At 40.4% G+C, this 20,890-nt stretch overlaps 1 protein-coding gene across 1 annotated transcript in view; it reads right to left on the bottom strand.

Annotated features, from left to right (window-relative positions):
• The window catches only part of ROBO2 (roundabout guidance receptor 2), a 1,045,391-nt gene that overhangs the window by 1,015,541 nt on the left and 8,960 nt on the right, over positions 1–20,890 (bottom strand). The window contains exons 2-3 of the mRNA XM_064726845.1: positions 18,067–18,210; positions 4,647–4,763 (exon numbers count right to left, since the gene is read on the bottom strand). Coding sequence (XP_064582915.1) covers positions 4,647–4,749 — 103 coding nt within the window. The 5' untranslated portion in view covers positions 4,750–4,763; positions 18,067–18,210. The remainder of the gene's footprint in view (positions 1–4,646; positions 4,764–18,066; positions 18,211–20,890) is intronic.

Below are 20,890 nucleotides of genomic sequence, written 5' to 3'. Positions count from 1 at the left end.
ATCATTCACACACATTTCCAGCAGAGTACACCTTGGCCTCAAAACCAAATGTTTTGGGTTTGTTGTTTCCAAAAACTCACTCAAATGTCTCTAAGTGCCTTCACACACCTACAGTGAGGATACAGACACAGGTCTAGCCCCATGATTACTTATCTTCTTTATCACTTAACTCAAATATCCACTAGAATTCCACAGTGAGGAAGCACCAAGACAGAAGGAATAACAGAAGGAGTAACACAACAACAACCAAAGCCTTGAGAGCTTTGGTTGCCCTATAAAATTATTACTGTATCATCTGAATTTATAACAGGTGGTAGTGCACAAGCAAAGACTGCTTAATCTTGTCACCTGGGTTTAATCTAGATTTGGAACCAAGCACAGGTCTTGCAATTAATACATTACCTGCAGCTTTGCACATTCATTTATAGAAAGGTGAGTTTGAAAGACTGATGCAAGAGGACTGATTTTCAGCTAGCAGAAGTTATAATAATACCAAAAACCTGCAAGTCAACTGACATCAGACACCCAGAACAGATCTCAACAGGCTCTGGATGGGCTGGGTGACCTGGGAGCTGGATGTGCACAAGGCTGGCGTGGGCAGCACCCCTGAGGCAGCAGTGCCACCTGGATCCCACTCCATGTCACCATGGGGCTGCTCCTCTTCCCACAGGGGGTCCCAAGCCAGGCTACACACATGCACTTGATAGATTTGGCAATGCTGAATGCAAATCATGGCACCACAGCGCCCATGTACCATTTCAGGATTAGCTGAACTGTGAAATTGGGAATCAAGACTCTTGATTTCTACACACAGTTATTTCTCAGAGTTTTACATTTTTTAAAGCCAAAATCACTGCCAGTCATTTAGTACCATAAAACTGTACATGTACACACATACACTCCATATACACAAAATAATTTTCCTTGTCAGAGAGACAGCAGAGCTAGAGAAAGGCACTGACACACAGCTGCTCTAGCCCACAGCAAAGGGCAGTAGATGGAAATAGACACCACAGCGCAGTCTTCATAGTCAAAACACATCACTAAGGATGGGTTTGGGAAGAAATCTTAGGTATTCTCAATCTGCCTTCCTTCCCACTGTTTACAAACCACAGTAATCTCAGGACTGAGTGAAGACTTTGTATTTTTTGGAGTATATTTTGAGGAGTGTATTTGGGCTTTGTCAGCAGCACAGACAAAAGAAGGTGAAATTGTGGCAGTTTGAACGCTTGTCCTCAGCTATAAGCACTCACCTTATGACTGAAGTCCAGCAAAAACTCACTTTTCTGTATTTCTGAAGGCACACTGATATTTACTCCTGTATATTCCAAGTTAGCCATAATGCTGCTGCCTGCTTTATCATCAGTTAAAGTCCCAAAATGCAAAAAAGAAACCAAAAGCATTACATACTTACACACAATACTATTTCAATTCAAAAGTTAAAGTGCTTTTCCCCCTTTAGGCTTGTGTTGGGGGAAAAAACAAAGTTCCTGCAGGCAGGGGGGTCAGAGCCTGGCCAGCCAGCAACACCCACTGCTTTCTAGCACATTGTTTGAGCTCTGAAGCCTCTTGGCTGTGGCACATTGCAGAGCCTTTGTGCTTGATCATTAAATAAAACGACCTGTCAACACTGCACCCTGACAGCTCTGTAAAAAAAAAGGATTTGAAAAAGGCACATCTTGGGCAGGAAGGATGCCTCCAAGAACAGCAGCACTGCTGCTGTGTACTTCAGAGAGCAGACACTGTTTTATCCAGCATCTCTAGAGCTTCAAAGAGAGCACCTTCTTCATCTCCACAGCAGTGAAATTCCAGGTATTAAGCAACATTCCCTTCTTTTACAAGTCTGAACATTATTAGATTCCAGGACTCCTTGTTCATCTTCTGTCTTAAATATCAATACTAACACTATTTGTGGGTATCACTGAACAGTAATTGCCTGCTTATTGTTCAAGTAACTTCAGACTTCCAGATATAGGATTTCTAAGTTTACCAAGAAAAACAAGTCTGTTTCAAAATACTCTTCAAATTACTCAGGGCTCAATGTTAGAGATAAGTATTCTTCTCAATTTACTTATGTATACAAAAAACAGGCCAAGACACATTTACTCCTCTGAAGACTGAGGAGTAAACCTGCAATATTCAGGTATGTGAGAAAAGCAGAATGGATGCAAAACACTAAAAACTACACATATGTCTGTTGTGGTAGAGTGCAAAATAAATTAAAACAGTTTCATCCTTACTCCAGTCTCTACTGGACACTTACACTGGATGGACTGAAGTGTTTAGTCCTAAGCTACACATGAATAGAGGAAGATGCAGCCCCATGGACTTCAAAAACCAGATAATTCTTGGGATGGGTTAATGTGTAAAAAGAGACAGATAAAAAGAGCTGTTGGAAAACAAAGGATTTTCAATTTAAGTTTACTATTCTGATTGGAAATGGAAGTGGAACAAATGTTGATTTCTTTCTAACTTCCATAGCAACCCACTCACACTGAAGTTATGTGACTCAGAAGCTGTTTTCTTTAAATGCAGCCATATGGCTTTTAAACACTTTTGGTTCTATGCCCAGATACAGAATCATTATTTCTAAATTTTATTGTCCTGATAGTCTCCAAATAACAAAAATTTATAATTAATATGAATGTTACTCAAGTTAATCAGAAATTATATTTCTCAGGCTCCTGCAAAGCATGCCCAAAGGGCTTTACTTTTTACTTTAGAAAAATAAAGTGTTAACAGAAATCAAAATTACAGATATGTCCAGAAACCCAGGTTTTGCAATTTTTAAATACCTTGTGCATGTAATTATACCAAAAAATGTGTTCCTTGTTTATAATTTACTACTCCATTGCCATTAAAAGTTCACATTTCTCAAGTGAGGGTTCAAGCAATGCACAGCAGTTGCTGTACATGCATGCTCAAAAGTCTACACTACACTTCTACCAGAGTACAAAGTCTACAAAGACTGAAACACAGCCACTTTTTTTATACTAGACTTACTTAGAGGTACTTAATATTCAAAAGCTGCATTACAACTTAAAGTTATTTAAAATCAAAGCAAAATAACATGATCATGGTCCATAATCCTTTTCCTAATTTTAGGAAGACATTTTGCATTCTAGACTGTTTTGTCATAGTAGTTTCATTTTTCTACAATTTGGTAGTTATTAGGTAGTTACAATTCAATAATTATTAGAAAACAGAAACACATAGAACTACATGACTAAAGGTCAGCTCACAGATCAAGACTTGTTATCAGAGAGGGTTTAGAACCACATAAAGAATATGTCACAGCACAGGTGCCCTCACATCACCCACTTGGAAAACAAACTCTTTCCAGATGTTGTAGCTGTGTTTCTTTCCAATGCCATTGACCAGGATTTCATAAAACTGAAAAATTTACCATTTCCATCACATTTTAGCACAATACCACAAAATAGCCAGTCCTCAAATATATCTGGTTTTCCAGTTCAGTGACTACAATGTCAAAATGGACACTTGAGAAAAGCAACACCCCTTCTTGTACAAACACAATTTATATCACAGAAAAGCTGGCTGCTACCTGCAAAACACTCATGACACTTTCAAAACACTTTCCTCCTAAAGTCCTACACAGGTTGGCTTTTAGGATCTGTGGAGGCAACACACAGAAATGCCACAGAAGTTTCCAGCAACTGCAGTGCACAGTTGCCATCCAATTCCAACCTCTAAAACTGCACCAAGAACGAATGAACACCATTATCCTTCCAACAGCCAAGAACTCTTTCTGCAGCCCAAAAACGCCTCTGGAAATGGACCACACACTGACCAGCCCCATGCTTGTAGTCAGAGACTGGAGTAATAGAGAACAGAGAGGCTCTAGCAAAAAACATTCAGCATTTTCCACACTTGAGGAGTAAATTAAGGATGTGGAAATCAGCCTGCCTGTAACATGTATGTCCTGAAGGCCTGATGAAGGAATTCCTCAAAAAGGGATGCCTATCCACTTCTCTTTAATGTCAGCACCTCAAAATGACATTTTTTCCCCCTTTCCCAGTTTGACAGAACACACAAACATCTTTTATTCTAAATGTATATTAAAAAGTACAATAGCCTGGTTTTTCCTCTCTTTTTAGCAGCTCTCAGATCAGAAACATGCAATAATGCTTCATTTTTCAGAACTGAAAACCTACTAAGACATTTTCTTTTGCCTGTCTGCTTCCCCAGAGCTGTTATTATGCACCACCATCAGTGAGTGAGACAGGGGAAAAAAAGGAAAGTATTTATAGCATGGCCACAAAAGCCTTTCTGAATATTGCAGATATCACAGCCAAACAACACAAAGTATCCATGTCTATAATCTCTTAAACAGCTACTTCTGCACACCTAGAGAGCCAACAACACATACAAAGGGAAGATGCACTTCAAGGCACACTTCAATCACTGAGCACATGAAAACAGATTCTGGATAATCCCTGAAGGCATCAAGACATCATTTTCCAAACAGAATTAGACTTTTCAACTGAAGTCCTTCTGATTTTTATATCCCTATTTCTTGTCAGCTCTCCACAGAAGTTCATCCCTTGATCACACAGCCTTTTTCTCTAACCAGTGCCATGCAATGCCATGCCAATAGCAAACTGCAGTAAAAGATCTTCACTTACCTTGCCCTTGTCCACTGATCTGGTGACCCCACAGCATGGGAATTACTGCCAATATCCAGTGCATCTTCCCTGCTACTCTGCCACTTCCTTGTCTTCCAGCCATTGCATTATTGGATGCTACACAAAGAAATATTATTGAATGCTTTAGTTAAAACTCTTGGGAAATATAGCTTTGGGTGAAGCAAAGCAAAAAGCTCCCATAAATTTCCTCAGTACACATCTATAACTCTACTTTAATAAATACTCACTGGCAAAAAAGCTTTTTCATTCAGAACCTCCCTGACTGTTTGCTCAAGACTGTCACCTCATAGGCCACTAGAAAATCAAAATAAGCTGCTTTGAAAATGCTTGAATTTCCCTTTCATATAGAAAGCCTGAGCTTCACAAAAAAACCCAAAATGAGATACAACCAGGCTTAAAAGACCTGGACAAGCAGCACTTCACTGAGTGTCTTAGAAGTCTTCTTGTACAGAATAAAATTTCCAGAGGCAAAGTCCCTCAATTAATTTAAAATTTGATTTTTTTTAATTTGGAATTTTAAAACATTGAGATGTGTCAGCAGTTGCTTCTCATTTTAGGCTTTTAGGGACCAACTATATCTTCCAGTCACCACATTTTTCATAATTTACAATTATTTGGGTTGGAAGCAGTTTTAAAGCTCATTTCTTTTCTGACCCCTTGCCATAAGCAGGGACATTTCTCACTATTCCAGGGTGCTCAGAGCTCCATCCAGCCTGGCCTTGAACACTTCCAGGGATTGGGCAGCCACAGCTTCTCAGGGCATCATTCACCTATTTATTATTCCACAGCACACCTCCTCTTATAGCACTCTGACTCAGATCTGCTCCTTCAGAAGATCTGTTTAATCAAATACTGATTTGTCAGAACTGTACCAATTACACAGGACTGCTGGAAAAAATAGAACTTAATTTCTAGTCTAAAGCATAGGCAGCTGTTACAGAAATTGTTATATGAATGTTTGGGAAATTTATCCAACAGGTGGGAAATCTTGCAGCAATAAGCAGCTTTTAAAAAGGTGGTATTATAAAAACTTCTTGTGTTTTTTTCCTATAAGGAGCTCTAAATATTTTTGTGAAGAGAATAATTAAACAACAAAAACAACTTGGGAAAAAATCCAGGAAAAACACTGAACTAACAGAAGGGTATATTTACATATTGATTAAGCCAATACCTTTAATATTACCATTGCAGTAATTTTTATTTTAAAAAAACCTATTTTCCAAACTCATGGATGCATCCCCCATCCATAACAAAAGTTCAACTGAAATATATTCCATAATTCTCAATTCTGATCTATAATCTCCAGTGAAAAATATTTCTGCAACTTAAAGCCCCAGCACTATTTACAGAATAAGAACCTAAGGAAGGCTACAAAAGCAGACATGTAGAACACTGCACTTGATTTTCTCTCTCTCTCACCTGGCCCCACCTATGGAGGGAAGGCAGGCAGGGGAAGCTCCTGCAAGAGGGGGTTTGGGTTGACTGGTTAAAGGGAAGGGGCAATTTTTCCTGTTTGTTGTGACCCTCAGACTTTCACTTTTGCATTTAATCAGTGCTCTAACCACCTGCCCAGATCCCAAAATATCTGCCCATGCACCTCCTGTAGCTGTTCAGAACAAAACTTGTCTTTTGCTTCAAAACTGGTGGTGGAAGGTAACAGAGGAACCTCCCCATTGTCACAAACACCTTGATTTTCTTGTGAAGAGCTTGTTTGAGGTCCCCTAGAGCTGCTGTTGTTTCAGCAAAGCAGTGCCTTACCCAGCCAGCGCACACAGCTCCTCTCTGTCCCCTCTCAGGCATAGGGAGGGAAGAGAGAAAGAGATGTTAAAAAGCTTTGTTTGTTTTGGCCTTGCCTTTTTTTGGACTATTTAACCCCCACAAGAAAGGAGAAGCAAACAACTGAAAATGGTAATTCCAAAGCAAAAATGTAGAACAATAAATACAAATAAACGTCCTGAAATATACTCACATTCGCACAGCAAGGTCAAAGAAACAGTTTTGTAAAATCAGTGTCTTGGAAATGAGATGTTCTGCTTCATGAATATTCCTTCCTCAAACTAACAGACACATTCTTGATGCTCAGCCCAAGCAAACAGATGGTATTCAATTAGTTATTTACCTACTTTACAATTAATTAAAATGTCCAAGATAATTTTTGTTTTGACTGTGTCTACAGAAAGCTAGAGTTGCACAAAAAGCTGGCATTTCTATCTACAGCCCTGCTAGCTGTAATATAAATATTACAGCTCAGAAAACATTAATATATCCAAAGGCTTTTTCCAAGGGCACATAGGGATAGAACAAGGGGGAATGGCTTCAGACTGTAAGAGAGTAGGTTGAGATGAGATATCAGGAATAAATTCCTCACTTTGAGGCTTGTGAGACCCTGGCACAGGTTGCCCAGGAAAGCTGTGGCTGCTCCATCCCTGGGAGTGTCCAAGGCCAGGTTGGATGGGGCTCTGAGCAACCTGGTTTGGTGGAAAGTGTCCCTGCCCATGGCACGGAGATGTTGGAACCAAATGATCTTTAGGGTCTCTTCCAACACAAACAACTCTGTGATTATATCAGAACCTCACCAGGAAACATTTAACTTTTAACAAAGCTTTTTGGCTGCAATGTCCATAACTAGCAGAGAGAAAAACAGCAACCTTACTAGAGGGAGCTCTAGACATTGTATCTATAGTATTCCAATTAAGAACAAAAGAGCAAAAACTGTAAGGTTTTATTTTGGATCCAAGATCCACTTTCTTCACAACACACGAACCATCTCAAAAAGAAAAAGTTACGCAGAATAGGCTGCAGGGGCTGGGTGAAAGCTGCACACTTCACAACAGCAGAAAACTCCAAGGAGAGGGAGGGAATCTAAGCCTTAAAGATATTATTCCTGTCATATTTCTTGTCTCCCATGAGATAATTAGTGGAGGGAATGAAGCAAAGAACAGCAACTGACAAATGTGTAATTGCAAGTTCAAACTAGAGCTTCCATTTCCCAAGGAAAATTCAACAGGAGGTTTTCATTATAGAAGCAGAAAACAGCCCCAGATTCAAATCCATTAATCCCCTCTGATTCCTGAGTCTCACTTTTCACACAGGTGCAGGCAAACAGGTTTATCTCAGACAAACACACTTTTAAATTAAAGAACACCTCTTCTAACAGAGAAGTACATTACAGTAAGAAAGCTTAACTAGCAAGTCTGTAATTAACCTTTACAGCATCTGGGTTTACACTAGTGCTGCTTCAGTCCCTCAGGTACAGGAATAAAATGACCAAGGACAGAAGCAAGCCATCAATATGCCAAATCAACAGGAAGAGCAGGTGCAACAGGTCTAGAGGGGCAGAAGGCAGGAAAAAGTCCTCTTTTTTCACCCTTCCTTTAGTTAATTGTAAAGAGGTGAACAAAAATTAGAATTAGACAAAAAATAATTTTTTAAAGCAAGTTTTTGTTGTTGCAAGGCCTGCTGAAGGAAAGCCAAGAGATACACAAATCACATCCTCTCAAAGGCACAAAAAAAAATTATTAATTACTCTAACTCCACAGAGAATAACCTATTTTTTATATTACCCTCCAAAGTCACTATAAGAGAAAAAAAATATACACTTGACTAAGAGGGAAATAAATAATTACCTGTAAATCTTTCTTCACCCTACTCCTTCTAATCCAACAATTCTCCCTACACAAGCAGAAAAAAAGCCCAGCTCCTCCCCCACACCCTTTATAGCCCATCCAACCAAGAGTCAGCTGAATCAAATAACATCTCAACCTCAATGCAGCTGTGCTCACACATATCCTGCACTAAAACACATATTGGGGGGGAAAAACTAAAACAGCTACCACTACATTCTATTTTACTCTTTTTTTCTCTCCTCTAAACCTGCATGGGTAAATCTAACCAATAAATAGCCATGAGAATCACCAGCTTCACAGCCAAGAGAAAATGGAAAGAAGACACATTTATTGACAATTAACAGCAACTAATTTAGAGTGAACCAGGTGCAGTCAGTTGGCAGGAAATCAGGGAACATGGATAAATCTGTCACGTAAAGGACTCTAACAAAGTCTAAAGTTTGTTTTAGATGAGACTTCTGCTGAAGCAGTGTTGGCATGAAGAGCTGGGAGGCTTTCAGCTGCATTTCCAGAGATTTGTTGCCATCTAAATGGCACATTTCATTAAAATCCATAGGCTTTGCAGAATTTGATTTGTGGGTGGCAACAACTTTCATGTATTTTGCTTTGTTTCTGTTATTGCCTGGATTATTTTATAGGCTTTTGTCTTGTTTCAATCACTGAGTACATCAACTATGTAGACTCAAGTATCCTTTTTAGTAGAGTTAGTTTATAAGTTGCTCTACAAACTATATATTTTAAAAGTATTTATTCTATGCAAGCATACACTTCATAAATCTCTAGCAAATAACAAAAAAAAAAAATTACCAGCTTCCTGGCAAATCATGGGATCGTCACTTGCCTCATAAAAGTGGAAGTTACCATTGCAGGTGAAATAGAATTTGGCCACTAAACAATATTTAAAGAACAGTTTCCCTCTCCACACAGCACCTATGAAATATCATAGATAGTAGGAAGGGATAAATGGCTTCTCTGGCCATTGCTAATACAGCCAGCCTCACATATCAGCTGGATCTCTCTGAAATGGCAACATAATACAGGAGTTCTAGCAGGTACATTAAAAGTTTGCAAAGGAAAAAGGGAGAAAGGGGGGAAATCAACCCCCAAAATACTGATAAAAGATCACCAAACCCACAAAATATCCTATAAATATTTTGAATGCTGATGTCTAATGAAAGTGTAAGGACAGACTAATTTTTTTCTAATACAAATTATAAAGTAGATACATTTTTACAACCCTGAGACAAGACTCTGACCTTCTTTGTGTTGTCATCTGATCACAAGAGCTCCACACTGTTGTCTCCTATCACAAAAGTTCCACACCTTCTTGGTGTTCTTCGTGGGCAGCTCCTCACAGCACCAACTATTTCTTCTTCACAAAGCAGCCACTGACTCCTGCTCACTCAGCCACCCCACTCTTTTACAGCACTCTTCTTCTCATTGCTCACAGCTGTGGCCTGTTAAAGTCAGGCCTGTTCCTGATCTTTGATAATTGGCCCAGCTGCAACTCCTTAGGGGTAAGGTTACTCTCTACACTATCTTTATTTTCTTATATTCTATCCCCCTACATCCTTGCATACGCAAAAGTCTATGGTACCAGCAAGCCTGTTTATATCTGTGGAAGTGAAATCAGAACTTGGTCTGATGCATTTAAAATAATTGAATTTATCACTGATGTCTAACTTTGCCTGTTACAAAGACTGTATTTTTAACCTCATTTCTGCTAGTGCATTACCAAAGACATTATGAATACAAAGTCTCCCAGAGGGCCATCTGTGGAACCAGATACTATCTGATGAGGACCTCCCTGCAGTATCAGGATTGTTTTGCCTGTTTAAATCCAGATGCAATAAAAAAGCAGCAAAACAAGAGTTCATACCACACCAGAGGCTTCCAGTGCTGCCCTCACCGGGCCAGAGCTCTCCTGGTCCTCATTCCAAGCTGCCAGACACTGTCTTTGGGCACAGAAGGCATGGGCTGAACAGATAACCTGGGACATCTGCCAGCCTGGAGGCAGCCATGGCTCAACTGAGATGGCAAATCCATTGCTGGAGCAGAGATTCTTGTGACATCAGAAAAGGGGCCTCTGCAGATCATGGAATCACAGAACCTTAGAAGGATTTGAGTTGGAAGGGCCTGCAATGGATGCGACACCAGACCAGGCTGCTCAGAGCCCCATCCCACCTGCTCTGGAACGCTTCCAGGGGTGGGGCAGCCACAACTTTTCCTGTGCCAGTGCCTCACCACCCTCACAGCAAAGAACTTCTTCCTAATATCCGACCTAAACCCACTGTCTGTCATTTTAACATCATTCTCCCATGTCCTGTCACTCCAGACCCTCATAAATACTCTCTCTCCATCTTTCCTGTGGGCTCCCCTCACGTACCAGAAGGCCGCAATGAGGTCACCCCAAAGCCTTCTCTGTTCCAGGCTGAACAATCCCAGTGCTCTCAGCCTTTCCTCCGGGCTGGCTCCAGCAGGTGCCTGTCCTTGCTGTGCTGGGAGCCCAGAGCTGGATGCAGCCCTGCAGGTGGGCTCTCAGCAGAGGGGGCAGAGGGGCAGAATCCCCTCCCTGCCCTGCTGCCCACGGGGGGCTCTAGGCTCCCAATGGCCAGGCCATGGCAGCCTCTCACCCACAGCACCCCCAGGGCCTTCTCCCAGGGCTGCTCTGGGTCTGCTCATCCCCAGCCTGGATTGGTGCTGGGGCTGCCCTGACCCAGGTGCAGCACCTTGGACTTGGTCTGTTAAACCTCATGAGATTCCCATGGGCCACTTCTTGAGTTTGTCCAGGTCCCTCTGGATGGCATCCCGTCCTTCAGGTGTGTCACCCACACCCCTCAGATTGGTGCTATCTGCAAAACCTGCTGAGGGTTCACTCAGTCCATTCTCTGTGTCATTGATGATGTCTTCTTCAGTTCAGCACACCTGCCTGAAACTTCTGTGGTGTAATTACAAACTTCCCAAAACATATTTAGTAAGAGTGATTCGGAACATCTGATAGCAGTCATTGATTATTCAGTAACATACTAAATCATAAAGTCACTAACTTATAATCAGATTTGCTTTCAGAACCTTTCAAAGTTTAAGTAACTATTGATTCTCCCATGCTCTCTGATTAAAATTTAAAGTGAAAAATGTAAGAGTTGCAATATTTTTAAGATTGAACTTTTTTAACATCAGATAAATGTTATAAAGAAAGTAACATATGTACTGTTAGGAGAAATAAAAATTACCTGAAGACATACTATAACTCTGAATTAATGGTTCCTGAATGAAGACAAATATGTTTTAAGCTGGGCCTTTAAAAATCCTTTTTTGTATAGACACTTAGCAATTTCACTTTTCTGAAACACTATGAACCTTCAAGGCAATTTCATTAAGACTTAAAAAGGTTTTATTTCCCAAAATGTAAAAAAAAAAAAAAAAAAAAAAAAAAACCAAAACAAAAAAAAAATCCCACCAATTTCTAAAATCTATTCCTTTGCAAAAAATCTATTTCTTTGCAATAGAAAGTTTAAATATTGCATGACTTTAGCTTTTAAGATTTTTCATCCAGTTGTTCAGATGATAGCTCTGATACAGGAATTGGCTGTATCACTACAGAGAGCAGAAGATGGTTGTGGAAAGTGCAACCAATTTACTTCCCAAATGGTTAGATTAGATCATGTCAATGCTCTGATTGAGGAATATCTGTAGGCTGCACTGGTCAATGTCACTAGATTTGAATAATTTTTGTAACAATCCTTAAAGAAGAAGAATATCAGCTACATTCAGTTGACACAGATATTTTAGCCTTTAAGTCTTTCTGATTCACAAAAGAGAACAAATGAGTAAATAAAACTGTGATTAATCAACATAAGTTCCCTAATTACAATCACTCATACCTTCTGCTTTTGCGTTAACATACCAAAATCAATAGAATTGACTTTTTTTCCATAAAACCATTTGTTTTGGTTTTCTTTGCTAAGTCATACACTGAAAAGTAAATTTCCAATGCATTAAGAAATTTCAGGTAACTGGCTCTGTCAATACAGGTGAAGGATGAGGAAAAAGTGAGTAGGAGAGTAATACATTTTTCACAAAGTATTGGATCCCATGAACAAGTTAATGATGTTTTAAAGTGAGAAAATGTGAGGACCAAAAGTTTTCAAGTTACTGAGTGATAATAATGGGGCTATCTATTGTGCATCCATCACCTTGAAGTACCTGACACATATTTTGGGCTGTTTTCATGCATTTTCTTTATGATGATTAATAGTAGCATTGTACTCTCTGAAATAGCAGACCATCACAATGAGAAAGGTGTACTAAATTAAATTCAGATGATAACTATTTTGATCTCAAACACATGTGGACCATAATATTGAAAGACTAGAACAAAAACAAACAACAACAAAATAATAAACCCTGTGAGAAACACTCATGTCTAAAATAGAGAGTACAAAAAATAGCAGAGAAAAGGGAGCAGGAGCATAACAGAGTGCTTAAAAATCTGCACTTCTCTGAACCATTCATTATTCTGATCTCTTTTCCCCACTCTACATTTACATTAGAAAATTGTGAGGCTTAAGATGTATTTTCATCTGTTACACTCTAAAGAAGAAAGAGGGGCACTACACTAGATAAGTAAAATTCTGTAAAAAGGAATAAATAAAAGAAGTTGTGTACCACTTGCCCACCTTTCATCTCCTGCACATGCTGCTGTGTCTGGTTTGTCTCTAACACACATCAGAAGCCCACAGAGGTTGATGTAACATTTTTTTTCTCCTGGGATTTTAAACATTTTGGCTAAAGTCCCTCTTTACTTTTGTTTTTGGTGGATGGGGAAGGAAAACTAGAATAGAGAGATTCCACCAGTGCCTGTTGGTCTGGAGAGGCTGGAAGAAAGACTTCCAAGCTCCATAAGGTGACCAAAGCAACATGAAGACTTTTCAGTGCAAGTGTGCTTGTGCTGACACATTTCAGCCTGCTGCTTAGAAGAATAAGGAAGTTTCTATGGCTCAGCCAACAAGCTCTAACCCAAATTTTGTCTTTTCAGTGCTGGAATTTAGCATGGGAATTTTCAAGGTGGGCCCTTCGCTCTGATATGACAAGAAAAAACAAGGGGAAAAAGAAATCCCTGCTCCCATCAGAAGAAAGAGTATAATGACTGTATGAGTGCCAAATGTATATTTAATGACTGGAAACCACTCTGGAATATCTGGATATCTCATACACAAATAGGAATGCTGAACTTGCTGGAATTTGCTCAGGACCTGTGCAGTCCCATGTTCTTGAGGAAGTGCAGAAGCACCACCACGTTCCAGCTCCCCCAACATGGGAGCAGAAATCAATAATTCAGAATTTACAGCAGCCAACAGTCTTCATGGAGAGCAACTAAGGGGTGGGAGATGCCAGGCTGACCTGGGCATCTGCTCAGGTTCATACAAGCAGGTGGTAAAGTCTGAGTAGGTTCAAAGCCTGACACCTCTCCTAATCGCCTACAAATGAATACACACACCCTGTTGAGCTATTTCATATGCACAGGATTTCCAAATTATTTCCTTTGGTCCCTGCTGCCTCTTTTTTTTCCTTTTTCTCTTTTGTACAGTTACAGATGTTTGTAATATTGTACAGGACTGTTTAGAAAAACTAAATTAGCTGGAGGCTGATCTATTTAATACATTCCAGTGAATGTATTTCATCATCTAGTATAGCTAAGAAATCTGATCATTATTTAATAAGTTATTAAATTACAGTGTTGTCTATGTACTACATATTTTTACATTATTACCACTAACAAGGAGCACTGCCACAGTTGTTTTTGTAAATCCCCCCTGCCTGACCTAAGCTAATTTTGATGGACTTGAAAAAAAACAAGTCAGGATAGAATAACTGTGAAGAAAGGGAAAAGTCAAAAAATCACCTAATTTTTTGAGTGGGAGTACCAACAGAGATGGAAACAGTTGGTTAGGGCTTTTTTTTCTTGTAATGTTGAGTATGCAAAATCCAAGTAGGCATAAATCCCAGGGGAATAAAACAGTCAATGTTCCTCCCATACAAGCAATCATACCTTCATATGTTCAGAGAGTGCATCATTTACCAAAAAATTTTTTGAGAGTAGTCTAGCAGTTTCTAATATTTATTGGAATTATGGTTACATCTCTTTTAAAGGATCTCTCCAGAGTTTAGCTGTTTGGGCTTCTATAAGATAAAAAGCACAGTTGCTAATAAATTTTAAAATCCTAAAGAAATTCTTTGAGTAACTTTCCGATGCATAGCAATGTTGCATTTTGTGATTTTAAAGTCATGATCCATGAGAGCTAGAAACTTCAACCTTTAAGGGCAGACACTTGCCCTCTGTGACCTGAAGAGGTCTTTATTCTGACCAAGCTTCCTGAGAATGTGCCACCTTAAATCCATTGTTCATTCAATATTTTATATCTCTGATTCTAGGCTCTAGCTAAGTGTACTTCTGTGACAGAAACTTCTTGTTTACAGGGTGAAGGGGGAAGGAAATGCTTCTGCAGCCATTGGTTTGGATTTTTTGCTGTGAGAGTTTTGTCTTCTGTTTAAAAGAAAAAGTAGCATTGTTGGAGGCCCTGGGTTTTGAAAGATGCCTTAATGAAAAAAAGTAAAGCTACTCTACAAATCATGGTTGAAAACAGGTTAGAAAGGAAGAAAACACATTATACTATGAAAATCACCACAGTATTTAACATTGTTTTTCCCACAGCCAAGGACATGCTACCTTCCAGAAGCCCAGTCATGACTCGCAGTCAAACCCCATGAAGTTGTGAGGTGCAAGGTGGAGCTGATGAAGAAATTCTGCTGATTGAGAAGCAGACCAGCAGATAAAAGAAAAATCAATGCCTGAGCATCAGTGCAGTGTAATAAAAGCAATATCTCATTTTGACACCTTGACTGAGGGGATTTTTTGGACAAAGACTGCCATTATTTTTCCACTTTCACTTAAGTTTAACCCCTGATGACATTTTATGCTTTTCTGTGACTCCTGCCTCAGCTCCAATTGCAGGCACAGAGCTTGTTTCTGTATTTCACAAAGGCTGGTTCTGTTTTGTTTTCTGCCAAGACTTTTCTCTCCCTCCGAGCAAGCTAAACATACACTAGGAGATCAGAGACCAGACATTGTGACACTCAGATACAGGTATTTGGGCTCCAGGGATTTTATTCCCTCCAAAAGATGCAGACTGCTTTGTCTTTCTCACAAAATGTCTCATCAGTAGAGACTTCATAGGTGGCCATTTGTTGTTGCTTATAACTTCTAGCTGACCTTGTAACAGGTTCTCTACATTCAATGTTTAAAGACAAAGCCCTGGTTCTGAAGGCACTCCTGAGTTTTTTCATTGAGCTGAACCATGGATCAAGATTTAATCTGTTGCCAATTCCCCACATTCATTAAGATCAGTTATTCCACAGAAAAACCCAAATATTCCAAGGGAATTGGTGTCAGATAAACTGTCTCTCCACTGCCCAGATAACAAACAAAGAAAAGCACTACTTCAAAACACTCTTTAAATAGATGACTTGGCTTTCAGCTTTGTAGGCGTGTTAAGAGGTTTCAATTGCTACTTGTGAAAAAGCCTGGTGACGTCTCACTGTTGGGAAACTTAATTTTAGCACAAACAAGAAGTCAAGGAGGGAGAAAGGAAGGTAATAACACCCACCTAGTACTTGAACCTGCAACAAAAATTTGCATTGGAAACATCAATCCTGCTAAATTTCAGGAAAAACATATAAAGAAGTGGCTTTCATCCCTAATGTTATTCCTTTTCTTTATTGTTTCTTTAAGAAATAGGATTGGTGGGATTCTTTTCATGTTTATTCTCATGTTTACAACCTGCCTAATTTAAGAATTTTGGAATAAAGAGACTTTCAGTGTAAGCATATATACTTATACTGTTATCTGTTGATTTTGAGAACTCTACTTGACATCAGAACAGATATTTTTTTAATTCATTCTGAAGCCAGAGTAAAATGTGCAACAGAAATTCATAACTACTCAGAGAAACAGTACACCATAACTGCACTGTAAGAACTCCAGTAGCTCAAGCAACACACAGATCACATGGCAGTCCTCTGCACACAGGCAAATGTCATTAAAGAGAGGAAAGACTCACATTTGCACCCAATTTCTACAAATTAACTGCAAAATAAAGTTTACATCTGGTGTTCAGAGTTTTCCACAATGGTACACAGGTTATTAATGTTACCAAGAATATCAATTGAATGCCTACTGTGAGTTACAGCAACAGGCTGGTGAATATCCTGTGCCCATATTAATCACTCTCATTCAATTAATCATGCAATCATTTCTCTGACTGACACTGCTGATGGAGCCTTGGATGGGAAGATGCAGGTAAACACCTCCTACTTGCACCAAATTTGAGCTGCAGTAGAGAGCACCTATTTCTCACCACCCAGCAGGAGACATGAGGCAAGGGAATTAATGCTTTTCTCAATTTTGCCTCCGTGCCTCTGGCTTACAGAAGTGAAATGACCAACAACAACCACCTATGCTCTTGCTATATCCAGCTGCATGAAAAGATGCCAGAGAAATAGTGAAATGTGTACCAGGTATGAAATACCTGAAATGTAACAAGTAACACGTAACTCCAAAACTAATTTTCATCATTAATTTCTGTGGCATTAGGAATAAAATATGGTTTGTTTTCCACAAGTATTTTAATTCATGAAGTATATTTTATGTAGGTTAAATCTGAAATAAGTAACCCAGTATCAATAACTTTAAATAGGAAGTTGCACCTTAAACTAGAAGAATAATTACTTTCCTGGATTTACAGCTGGTACCCAGCCTATTCTTGACCCAAGATTTCTTTTTAAAAAAAAAGAGTTAGAGCCCATTTTTGCAATCCTATAGGCCTATGTTAAGACTCATCTTAAGCATTAGTATTCCTTCTTGACCACAAATGTTTTACCTACACACATAGGTATGTGGTAGACATATTTCCACTTATCCAAACTTAAGAAAAAAAAAAAAAGGCTCCTTCTGAGCTGGTTGCACAAAGCTTAAATTCATCAGGTTGTGTTTCCTTTGGTGCAACATGTCTACTGAAGTGTCATCACACTCATTTGCATTTGTATTACTTCTCCCAAAGCTAATTACAACTATCTTTCTTGCCTAACTTTTTTCTTATTATTAACTTCAGCCAAATTCAATATATTATGCTAGCTCCAAATTAATGAAGTGTGCAATTTCCAATTTACATACTGCACTCTAACACCTTTTATGAACTGAACTGCTTGCTATATTTTGATCTATAATTTGAAATAGCTGGCATTTTGATGCATTAAATTGTAGGTAAAAGAGGATGAAAGAGCATCGGAGTTTTGCTCATTCTTCATGCCAGCACGTTACTGACTCCTCCCTTAGCTTGGCCATTAGGATTCCGAGGGATGCCCAGGACAAGCCCAGCTAGAAGCACTAGGGGTTTTCCCCTCTGCTCTGGGGCTCCGCGCCCCCAGAGCCCACCGACCTCTCCCGCTTTCCCACCTCCAGCCCCGGCCAAACTTGGGGAAGTTACCTGGGCGGCGGGAGGCACCAGCCGAGGGAGCGAGAGCTCCCGGGGGGCGGTGCGGGGCCGGGGCCGCCGCTCCCGGGGGATGCTCCAAAGGGGAGGATGCTCCGGCGCGCCCATCCCCGCCCCCAGGGTGAGCCCCGGCCTGGCTCGGGCAGTGCTGGGGATAAACCCCAGGATTCCGCCCCCCATCCCCTTTTTTAACCTCTCATCTCCTGCCCTCTCCCCTCTTACCTGGAAACGCGGTCCCGGGAGATGCGGGAGGCGCCCGAAGTTTGCCGGGGAGGGCGGGGGCAGATCCCGCTGGAGCTGGAGCCCAGCTCAGGGTGCGCGGTCCGCAGCGAGCACAGCCCAGGCGGAGCAGGCTCCCTTGCTCTGCTAAAGGGGGTGAAAAAAAAAGAAGGGGAGCGGATGGAGAGCGAGAGGAAGGCCCCCGTTCCTACGGGCTCCGCAGCCGAAGGGAGGAGTTAGTTTAATGAGGGAAACGTGCCCGAGTAGGCGCACGGCCGGGCGGGGCGCGAAAGTTGCGGCGCTCCGGAGCTCCAGCACCGCGGACAGCGGCACCGGCCCCGGGCACCCGCAGCCGCACATGGGGAGGAACCCCGCCTGCCGAATCGCTGATGGAAAACCCAGCAAGCTGCTCCAACCGTAAATTTTTATCACCCTTTGAAGATGGCATGCTATCCCTCCTGGGAATATGCCAAGCGGTTCCTGCCAGCACTCTCTGAAAATAGGGATCACGTCATGAGAGCCTGAAGCATCACTGATATTCCCCCCCCACCTCCAATACACAGAAATAATACTTTACTGCATGCATTCTGACAGATTAGTGGTCCACTGCCACTGGCTGGTAAATATTATTAACCTTATTCTGCAGCTGAGGACATTGGGACAGAGAGGTTAAGAAATGATTGATGTTTCATACACAGAGCCAGATCCCTGTTATGAATCCAGATCTGCACGTACTTAACCTGTGGGATGGCTTTCCTCTCCAGATCATTTCTTTCCCTCCTCCTTTCTTCTTGTGTTGAATCATGGAATCAAGAGAACCCCAGTTCCCTTTCATTTTGGGTTGAAAGGGAACTTCATTCCATCTCATTCCAACCCATGTGCCATGGGCAGGGACACCTTACACTAGACCAGGTTCCTCACAGTTCCACCCAACCTGGCCTTGGACATTGCCAGGGATGGAGCATCCACAGCTTCACTTCTCTGGGCAGCTTCAAGTGTAGCAACCCAATAACACTACAACTTGGTTATCAATACTTGTTTATAGAACTTCCTCAAGTACAGAAATATGACTTGAGGTTGTCCAGAAAATTGGTATTGTGAATGTAATACTCCAATATTACCCTTTATTAATCAGCACAGTTTTGTGATAAACAGCCAATAAGGAGCATGAGAACAGAACCAGGTATTTTATCTACACAGAGATCACCATGAAGCAAGTCAGGTAAGAATTCACATTTTAGGCACTCTCAAGCAGAAAGGGGAGTATTCACCTTTTGTAAACCTCAGCAAACAAAAATTTCCAGAAATTAAATGCTTATTATCTCCAGTCCATTAAATATTTTGTAAACATTCCAGGATAACAAACAAGCTGCGTTCAACGTTGTTGTAAAAGCACTGCTAAGTTATTTTTGGAAAAAAAAAACCAAAAAAAAACCCAAAAAAAATTTTACATTGAGAAAGGAAATTTTCATTACTAGTAATTCACACAAAGTGGAAAAAAAGTACTCACCACTTGTTGTTTGTCGGATATAGTTTAGCGATTGAAAAAAAATGAAGACAGACTTGTGGAAAGTTCATCAATGATCAAGAAAGACAAGGAGTAGGTAAGGTTATCTTAGAAACAAAATGCATGACGCTTCAGTTCATCAACATTTATATTATCTACTCATGTGCATGCCTTTTCTAAATACCTGTATGGCATGAGAATACAAGCTACAGCTGTGAAAGTGGAAGAGAGTATGGAAGGCTGGGCAGATGGAAGTAATTAAAATAATTAAATAACTGTTTGGTATATATGTATTTTATTTTAAATAATTCAGCCTTCCCAAGGTGTTTACTGTACATTCTAAAATGTCTTCTTTTTCTGCTGAGCTTCCTTTTGTTAGCTAAGAAAAAATTTTACCTATATATGTGTACATACACACACACACGAAAAAACCCAGTTCCAGGCATTTACAACATTTTGCAAAATGGAGCAAAACTGAAAGAAAGGCAGGCTTTGAAATCTCAGAATCTGAGATGTAGACAGTAACATAAGCTTAGAAGAAGGGATTTAGAGTAGCAACATACTAAAAATTGCCTGGTGGAAGTTTCCCCAACAAGAGCCTGAAAGCAGGTGTGCCAATTAGGCTTCTCACAGATTGTGCAGCAGAGACACAGGCCTCTTCAGTGGAAGTGTCTTGGAGCATATCCAGTACTGATCCATGACTATGGATATGGCTGTGTCAAAACTCAGGCTGCTATGGCTTCACACCCAGCAGTCACCTCGCTGTACAGATGGCCTGAGAGATGGAGCATGGAAGAAGAGAGCTGAAATGCTGGTGGCAGGAGTCATGAACTGACTGGGACCCACTGCACAAAGCAATGTAAGACATCCTGCTGTGGCAGAGAACACTTGCTTTGCAGCCCTGGACTAGGCACTTATTCCCAGTCAGGAAGATCATTCAGGGTAGTGTCCAGTCTGGTGTGCTCATTTTACAGGGCAATCAAAACCATCCTCATGATTGACACCTGGCAGTGTGTCTGACATAGCACAAGTTCTTGGCATCCATGGTCTCAAGGCAGTTTCCACCAGAGAAAAATCTTTTTCAGACAGTGAAAAATCAAAATTAAACAAGGGTCAAGCAGTTATGATCAGAAATTATCAAAGACTGAATAATGATCAGCTCAGAATGTAATTAAAATTACAAGATGCATGAACACATTCTTAAGACAAGATATCTTTGGCCTCCTCCATTTTGCTGCAGAGCAGAGTCCTCTTATGCCAGACACAGACAAAGTATGGGACAGCAACAGCAAAAATCTGCCTTCATTGAAGAGCTTATGG

This window comes from Zonotrichia leucophrys, chromosome 1 (assembly GCF_028769735.1).
Source record: "Zonotrichia leucophrys gambelii isolate GWCS_2022_RI chromosome 1, RI_Zleu_2.0, whole genome shotgun sequence".
In the NCBI taxonomy this organism is placed as follows: Eukaryota; Metazoa; Chordata; class Aves; order Passeriformes; family Passerellidae; genus Zonotrichia; species Zonotrichia leucophrys.
Note: the sequence above shows the minus strand (reverse complement) of the source record. Positions and strands in the feature narration are given on the sequence as shown.